Here is a 9,222-nt window from a genome sequence, read left to right on the forward strand (position 1 = left end):
GCATGTCGATTCTGAGAGCGCATGTGTCGTCAGCACAGAGAAGTCCAACCGTAGCGGACCCGCAGAATGGCACGCACCTCCGTCTCCGTTGTGGTAATACCCCTCCGTTCACACAGAAGACGACTCACAAAAGAAAACGACATGCCATCATGAAGAAAGAACGATTTTTTTTTTTCCAAACATTTCCGCAGCGTGCCCGTTCATTCACCACCAACAAGTCAGCGAGGATGCGCAGCCAATCGCGGCTCGCCCATGCCTCTGCTGCACCACACGGCTCTGTCAAGGAACCGGGCCGACCAGCTGTGTTGGGTGTCGTTCCGCCGCACTGCCATCCCACGGCAGGCAGCACAGGCCAGGCCCAGGATTGCGCTCAGCATCACAGCTAGCACAGAGAGCACAGCGGGTGCGTGCGTATGTGTGTGTTATGCCGTCGACGCGAGGCGTGGTGAGCTGGTACGAATGCTACCCTGACCACACGTCTCGTCCGCACAGCGCCAGGCCAGACGTGTCCATCGACACCAAGTGCCCACGTGGCCGCATACCCGAGGGCAGGCTGTAGACTGCGTGTCTGTCTTCCCCACAGAGTGGGCACTGGGCCGGATACCACACGCGTTGGGGTGGCCAGCCGTCATGAGAACAGAGCCGAAGAAGCAAAAGAAAAACTAAGCGCCAGGCACAAATCAAAAAGAAAACGAAAAGGTGACAGAGGCGCCGAGCAAGACGGTCAAAGCAGGAGACGTCACGAGGCACAACCCTATGCAAGTTCTGCTATACCGCCTTCCTCCTCCCCCCCTCCTCCTCCTCCCGCTGGAGAACTCGCGGCTGTCGTTCTTTCTCAGACATGAAACGCAACAGGCAACTGCCACCACTGCACAGGAGGGTGGAGAGCATGCAAACAAGCGCGGGTTTCGGCAGCCACGCACAAACGCCGCCGAGTTGGATGCAGCCCAGCTTGTATGAGAACGTAGAGGAGAAGTACACAACGCGAGCAAGACAAGAAGAAGCTGAAAACAAAACCTGCGAAGACAACATGGAAAAGGGGGGGTCGCTGAGAATGAGTCACATGTGAGAGAGAGAAAGTAATGACTGTTGGTAGCAGAAGGATGAGAGAATAAAGTGAAAAAGTGTCGCCTACTCCCGTATTGGTTTCCTGACTGCGTGTACCCCGTGCGTGGCGGCACACTTGAATGCGAATGTCTCTGTGCTTGTGGGTGTGTGTGGCGAATGATCAGAACATTACGGACTCACGCCACCTTAGCCCCAAAGGAATAGGGCAGAGAGTAGGAGAGCAGCATTCGTTTTAGTTACAAAAAAGAGACACAGTCGAAGCTGCGAGGAGACGTCTGGCGCCTCGCCGTGTCTTGGCCACGTCAGAGACGGCAGCTCCAGTCACAAAAAGGGGCGGCGGCGACAGCGGCGCCACTTCTCGTCCCTCCCCCTTCTCCCAGAGGCATACACACCAACAGAGTCGCACAACACTCCTCCAGCGCAGAGACGGTCAGCACACATCACATCCCTACCAAGGAACGCCTCGACACGCGCACTAAGCGAGCGCAAAGCGCTTCACGGAGGACGAAAGAAGGAGTTCAGGGAGAGACGGCGAAAACATCTCGAGCAGAGGGGGGAAGAAGCGAAGTCTTGTGCGAGTGCACTGGGTGCGCTGCAGGGGTCAGGGTAGTGACAACACATACGTGGGACCGTCCCTGCTGAGCGTCCCTCCGCAGCACTCAGCTTTTCCAATCCCAGCACACCATGTCCGATCTTCTTACTTTGCATGCGCTTCTCGAACGCGAGCTGCATGCCCTGAGTTTTCGTGTCAGACAGCACCTCCACCCCGTAGTCGACGGCACACCACCAATCGAGCAGGCGCACCTGGTGAAGCTACAGCTTCTCCGCATCGCATACTGCCTCGTCTGCCGTAGCACCGGTCTTGTAGAGGCAGTACTGGCAACACCAGTCCATCAACTCAAGCCAGGGGTGTGCGTTCGCGCAACGGCTCGTGTCCTTGTAGCAGAGGTAGTGCGGCGGTTTGGTGGATGAAGGACGGCAAAAGTAGCTGTCCACGTGCATGCCTTCCTCGAGATACTCAACGTACTGGAACTTTGCCTCGATATTAAAGCCTCTGCTCTTGATAGGCTGGTTTGTAGCCACCGCTAGCTCCTCCTCGCAGCCGCCGCGATCACATAGCCGCGTCCACGGATACTGCCGGTACATCAGCCCAGCGTCTTACAACTTGCCCGGGGCCTTCGGGCCTGGGTTCTTCCGATACCGTTCCTTTATGGTGGGGTGAGCAACAAGATAGCCGAGCCATATAAACGGCCCCGAATTCGATAGGACGAGTCACCTAAGAAATTGGGACCGCAGCAAGCCGTCCACCCAGTGCTCCGTGTTGCTGAAGCGGCTGATGTATATGTGCATCAGCAGACCGTACACATCGAGGACATCGTAGATGACACATGCCATCTCGCCGAGCGGAGATGGGATGGCGTAGCGGCGCACGCTCAAGATGGGATAACGGGTGATGAGAGCGCAGCCGTAGGTGTTGTCAATGGTGGTGTGGTCGCAGTTCGTATAGCGGAATCCTAGGCGGTAGAAAATATAGTCGGCCATGCCGCGGTTGCCGTTCGTGAGACGCCTGCTGTCATTCTCCAGTAACGCCAATCACACCGACCTCCGTCTTGCCCAGCTCCTCCAGAATGCGGGAGAAGGAGTCGACGTTGTAGGTGTCTATTCCTGAAATGGTCCGTCCAGATCGCCCCGGAAAAGAAAGGCATTGCCTTAGCAGCCTCCCAGATGTCAAAGCGGTCCACGCGCCTGAGATGCGTTAGGTCAAACTTGGGGTCAACCGGAACGCTGTCCTTCGACTAAGTGGTGCTCTTGTCTATACTCTCCATCGCCTCCTCATAGCGCTGCTTGCAGGTCATCTCGAACTCCCCTTGTACGCGGTTCCGTGATGCTGCGGCGCGCCTTGCGCAGCTCACTGAGCACCTTGTGCAGGCGCCGCAACTCCTTTTCGGTCACTAAAGAGGGCCGCCCTTCCTCTTTGTTGGGAATGGGACGCTGGCGACACCAACGGTAGCCCGTCTGAGAAGCACCCACGCAACAGAGAAGAGGATGAGGGTGATACCCATCAGCTAGAGGGAGCGCTGCTTCCCCGATGTCCCACACGCCACATGGCGCGGTACACTGTGCCAACACGCGTCAAGATGAGAAGCCGTGACTTTTTCACGCGCCAGCCACCCCATCACCACAAACGGCTACGAGGTGCAGCGCTTGGAGAGGGTGCGGAAGAAGGCCTTGCACATGAGCCATGTCTGCCCAATTGGACATGAAGAAGATGCACTTGCGGCTAATAACAGATGCCGTCCCCATCGCCTCCGCGATCTGTACGAAGCGGGGCGGTCGCGTTGGTGCACCCGCGCCACGTCAGTCACAAAGGGGGGGAGAACACGCCAATGCAAAAAAGGCGAAGTCGAGGCCGCCCATGAAGGCCAGAGGCTCACTACCCCACAATGTACCGGGCACACACACACACACACACCCCTTACTTCACATTCACTCGCGCCCTCAGCGTATCCATTGCCACTGGGTAGCGGACCTGCGGCACCACGTGCGTGAAGCCTGTCTGCTGGGGAACAAACAGCGTCAGCGTAGTGCTGAGGTTCAACAACGCCTCGAAGCGAGGCCCAGGTGCCGCCAAAGACAACGCAAAATGCGCGTCACACCTCGTCGGGGCGGCGCCTGGGGCAAAGCAGTACTAGCGTGTGAGCAAGAGCACCCGTGAAGCAGTACACTCCAACCCTGAAGACGCCTGCGATGACAATGACTACTGGAAGAGGCTCCACCGCAAACAGCCGTGGAATGTAGTTGGCGCCGTAAAGCAATGTAATACCGATGCTTGCCATGCACCCACACAAGCCGCCAAGCAGCACCGGCGACGGTGGCGTGTAAAGCGGGGCGATAGCCGATACAGTGCTCTCCTTCACCACGTCGATCTGGCCCAGACTGAGGTGGACATCGCGGATGTGGATACCGTCGGCGGCCTGCTTGCCATCACTGTCGGTGGGGAAGGTGCCGCGGCTGCCGCTCGCGGTGCTCACCGGCAAATCCCCGATTTTCTCATCATTGCTGCCACAAAGCGACCCACGCATCAGTAGTGTCGTGGCGCTCAGCTGTGCGACAGACGGCGTGTTGCACTACCAATTCACCTCCTCCTTCAGCGGGTTGGCCATCATGGCACGACGGTAGACGTCAGTGGTGAAGCCCAGTCCCACCAAGATGCTGCAGACATTGCCGTGGGAAGGGTCTGTGAAGAAGGGTGGTACACTCGCATGGTACACCCGGAGAAGCATGCGGAGAGCCAACCCAGGCGGTACCGTCATCATCATCCGGCCACTGTCTTCATTTAGCTCCGCCCCTAGGCGGTTGAGCGTCACTGTCAAGGGGTACAGAAGGAGCGTGCAGACTGCCAGCAAGAGGAGTTGCGGACCCATCGCAACCACCCGAATCTTCTTGCCAGGATTCCTGGCGGAGGAGCCGGTGGAAGTGTGAAAGCGACGCCAGCGTGAAGAACAAGATATGCATGGGCAACGTACGATAACTGAGGCCAACCGGCGTGTGCAACGGCTTCAGCCAGGTCCGCGCATAGGGGGCATGGCCCTATTACTTATCAACAGGAGGAGGTGATGCGCAAGAGACACGGAGCACCTAGCACCAGCACCGAGCACACCTCCTGCGGCAGTGATATGGAGATGAGTGGCGTGAAGTACATGGGCTGGACAAGGTGCACCTCTCCCCCATTTCGAATGGGGCGCGTGAGCTCAGTAAAGGTCGCACATCCACAAAGATGGGGACGACACGGGCACACTGCAAAAACTGAAGTGAAGAACGATGTCGTGGTCGAGGAAGAGCTCGCACGCGGTGGTGCGTGGCGAGGGGGGGTGAGGAGCGACATCGCCTCCCCGGCAGCAGCGTCGCAGTCACAGCCTGGCATCGTGTAGTCACCCTCGTTGGACACCTGGACCTTGACGAAGGCATCGCTGCAGCTACAAGCGCGTCCGGCCCTGTTGCCATCTTTCGCCACGTTGACCTGCAGCGGCGACGTCACGCTGCCATCGTGGTGGACGTGATGAGTTCAACGCTTCCGGTGGAAACTTGGCGACCCACTCGGCCACCATCCCGTTCTGCTCCACGCCAAACCAAGCCGAGCCGTCGAAGAGGAGGTTGCACGTGGCAAAGACTCACTCCAACATGCCCGAAAAGTTGAATGAGCCGCTAACCCGGATGTGGGAGTGGCAGGGGTGTAGCAGCAGACGACACCAACGGCAGCAATGGAATCGCCCTCCCACATTACAAACAAGCTTGCGCGCGGTAACGAGGCGGTGACGTCTTGCTGGGGAGGGTAGAGGACCGTGTTGAGCCGATTGCGCTGCGCGAGCGTTGTCACCATCGCCTGCAGCATAAAGCAGAGGAAGACGTAGGGCCAGAAGCCGCACTTGTGGTAAGAAAGGAACTCGCTTGAGGAGACTAGAGTCCACACGACGACTCCGATGAGTCGCCACATATCAGCCCAAAAGCTCCAGGAGGGCCAAGAAGGCGTTGCAGCTGAAGAAATTCGTCCACGGGCGGCGGAAGTCGTAGAGGACCGCCACACCACACGAAACTTTCTGCCAAACGACGTTGAAGAAAGAGATGGTGGCGCTGAGGCGGAACGGGACGCACAAGATGAGCGCAGTCCTCCGCGTCTGCCTCTCCGACATCATGACATGGATAGTGACGCAGGTGCTAAGCCAAAACCTGTAGTGGCCCTCCCCCGCACACTGTCGTCAGAATCTTCTTCGAGTGGAAGGTGACGCCGATGTAGAGGGAGACGAGTAGCGCTCGCCCCATAATCAGGACACAGATGAGCGTCCGCGTAGGCTTACGAGATGTAAACCACGTGCCGCATCGTTTATTCGCATGTTCTCTCTAGGCGTGTGTGCATGGGTAAAGGTGTGAACGCAGAGATGAGATATTGTTGACTGTGAGAGAAGGAGGCACCAAATCAGACGCAGGGGGGGGACAGCTGAGAGAGAGAGAGGGGGGTTGATACGGAGAGGCAAAACTGGTGTCTTCCTGTGTACAGCGTAGAGGGTGAAGTGACAGGAAAGATGTAAAGAGCAACGACAAGAATCAGAAGGGGAAAAGAGGTGGAGAAAAAGAGTGGGATTGGTTTGGGGAGAAACAACAAGAGAGAAGACACATGCGCACACATACGAGCCAGTGAAGAGAAACAAAAATTCGTGTCGAAGGTTTCTCAGCAGAAATGGGCGAAAGAGAGAGGGTGTGAGAGGGCAGGCACGTCTGCACAGACGTAACCCCCATCCCTCTTTTCTCCCCAACAGGAGCGAAGCGAGAGAAATGGTGCTGAGGGTCTCTCGGCTAGCCATCGCGGTGGAACACATGTGCACACACCCACGTGACTCTCTGAGGAGCACCTCCCGACATTTGACGATTTAGCTTTGCCACCTAGCCTGGTAGTCTGACTCGCAAATTGGTAGTTCGAGGCCCCGTACTCAATGCGAAGCGGATGCGACTGGGCTGAGCAAAGTCCAAAAAAAAAAAGAAAGTAACGTAGGCATAAAAACGAGCCTTGCGGCTATCAAAAAGGGGGCGGCAGTCGAGAGTGAGAGTGTGTGTGGGGGGGGAGGGGGGGTGTCTGGGTGGATGGGGGTTAAAGATAAGCACAAGGAGTGGAAGATTCCTATTGGTGAATTCTTTGACGGCCGCCGCGGCTTTTCGCTTTTCGACCTCAACAGTTTCACTTCGTCACTACGGACAAGAAGTTCACCGCTCAGGCAGGAAAACGAGCTGATAAAAAGAGAGACATGAGGAGAAATTAAATCGACTGGCACGTGTGCAGAGTATTGAGCGACGCTGAAAGAGGAAACGAAACAAAAAAAAAAAACAGAGAGAGTCAGAGTGAAACGAGGTGAAGAGTAACACGTAGGGGAAGTCACCGTCTGTATACGTGCATCCATGACTTCGTGCTTGGGTCTGTGCTTTTCATAAGAGGAGCGTTACTGTAGGAAAACAAACAAGGGAGAAGAGGAGGGGGGTAATAAGCTGAGTAACGCGCCCGCGTCAAGCATGGATGAGGTCGTGTTATCGGCACTACGATGAAGCGCTAGAGAATAGCAGAGAAGGGAGAGAAAGAAAGGGCACAATAATCACAGCAGAAAGAAACCCACAGGAACCCAGCGAGGAGGGGTTGGGGGGAAGAGGGAGGGAGATGGCGAGAACAATAACATGGTGGCCAAGGCTTTGCCTGCTCCGTGAGCTGTCCCCCACGCGTGCGTCAGCCTGTGTATTGAGAACACTTTGGCCTTTGCTTTTCTTTTTGCTTTTTTTTTTGCGTTCTCAGTTCTCATGGTAGCCTCTCCGCATGCGTGTATGGCAGTGGCGGCAAGCGTGCCTCTCTTTTCTGCGGAAACCTTTTCGCGCTCGCCTTTTTTTCGGCCATCAGTGAATGCCTCCGTTCCTTCGCCAGCGTGAGAGGTGAGAGGTGAGAGAGAAGAGAGAAGGGAGGAAGTCGCAATACGAGCACCAGCGAGCCAGCATACTCGCGCCCAATACACATGACTGCTGGGCGGTGTGGGGGCAATCCGGCCGCCTACACCGAGGCCACACCGGCAGCGGCAGAGCGCGGCTTTCATACAGGAGCATCGACACACGTATGTGCGGTGCTTGGGCACCGACGAGAGTGCGGGGCTGCCGGACCTGTCCACCCCACCTGCCTCACCGGAGGGGGGGGGACATGAAGGGGCCCGATGGACGGCACCTACGGCGGAGGCACGGATAGCGAAAATGACGAGAAAAGGAGCGACACGGTCACCGTGGCCCTTCCTCAACGACGATGAAAGGTAGAAGTATCTCACTGGCAGGTAGAGCAGCGAGCGCGCTTCCACTGGGCAAGCAAAACACGATCGTGCGGACGATCGCGTCGCACCGCCATGCCCTACGAGGAGCGCACAAGGATAAACAAAGAGAGCAAAGGACCGAAAATGAATTCCCTTTCAGCAGCGGCTAGGATGCTCATCTGCTGGTCCAGGAAGGTGGGGAGAAAGAGGTGAGGAGGGGAAGGAGCGTGAGGGTTAGTCAGCAGCATTCCCTCTCCAAGCGACACCCGTGCCATAGTATAGAACAAATAGGTTGGGGATGGCTTGAGAATACGCAAGGTCAGCACCTAATGAAACAAAATGAGGAAAGAGAGGGAGAGGAGAGGATAGGAGAGGATAGGAAGGGGAGGGATTAGAAGAACCAGAAACCAGCCCACACCGAGCGAGTGAACACAACATGCGGTAGAGAGAGAGAGGGGGGGTAGACGAAAACAAAGGGGGGGGCAGGTGTGTATGAATTTATAGACAGAGAGGAGGATGGAAGGGTGCACACATCGAGAGGATGGGGAAGCGGGGAGACGAGGGAGGGAGGGAGGGAGGGAGGGAGAGGGGGAGGGGGTGGTACACGTAATAAAAAGGGGAGGGGGGGGGGGGGGCAGAGAAAGACAGGCTGGTTGTATCGATAAGGAGAAGGTCCACAATGAGTGACAGTGGCGATGGTGGTGGGAGAGGGGGGGGTGGGTAGGTGGAAGAGACGGGGAAAAGGGGCACAGAGAGAGAGAGAGAGAGCGCGGCAGTAGCACATGGGGAGACCCCCAATATAACTCCAATCATGCAGGTAGGCTCCTCTTCCTCCTCTCCTCGATGCATCAGTGACTGCGTTGTGGGTCTAGGGATGAAGGGTTAGATGGCGCAGAGGACGAAAGGGGCAACAAAAAGGAAGACTGAGAGGGGGACGGGGGGGTTGGCGGCGCGTCGCAACACCGTCAGTAGAGACAACTGCCTTTACACCAGCAAGGGTGGAAATAAAACGAAAAGACAAGATCGACAGGAGGGGGTGGGGAGGGGAGGGGGGAGTAGCGGTTGTAGGAAGAACGGTAGGCAAGAAAGTAAGTCGTGTGGGGTATAGAGAGGGCACACAACAGGAGTCGAACTTCTCTTCTATCGAGTAAATCGGAGCGCGCGCATGTGCGCAAGCCTCACGGGGAAGGGGGTGAGTGGACCCCATCCTCAAGCATTACAAGAGGCATTGGGGGAGGAACTGAAGAGGAGGATAGCAGGGGGAGGGGAGGAGCCACGAAGAAACAAAATGGCAAAACGCAAAGGCAAACAAAACAAAAAAGTG

General features: G+C 56.8%; 1 pseudogene across 1 annotated transcript; it reads right to left on the minus strand.

Moving 5' to 3' along the window:
• Positions 1–1,508: 1,508 nt before the first annotated feature.
• LBRM_27_1890 lies at positions 1,509–6,486 on the minus strand (annotated as a pseudogene). The gene is given in 2 exon segments: positions 1,509–6,419; positions 6,424–6,486. Coding segments are annotated over 2 exon segments (4,974 nt in total).
• Positions 6,487–9,222: the final 2,736 nt, after the last annotated feature.

The sequence above is a fragment of the Leishmania braziliensis genome, chromosome 27, assembly GCF_000002845.2.
Source record: "Leishmania braziliensis MHOM/BR/75/M2904 complete genome, chromosome 27".
Lineage (NCBI taxonomy): Eukaryota > Euglenozoa > Kinetoplastea > Trypanosomatida > Trypanosomatidae > Leishmania > Leishmania braziliensis.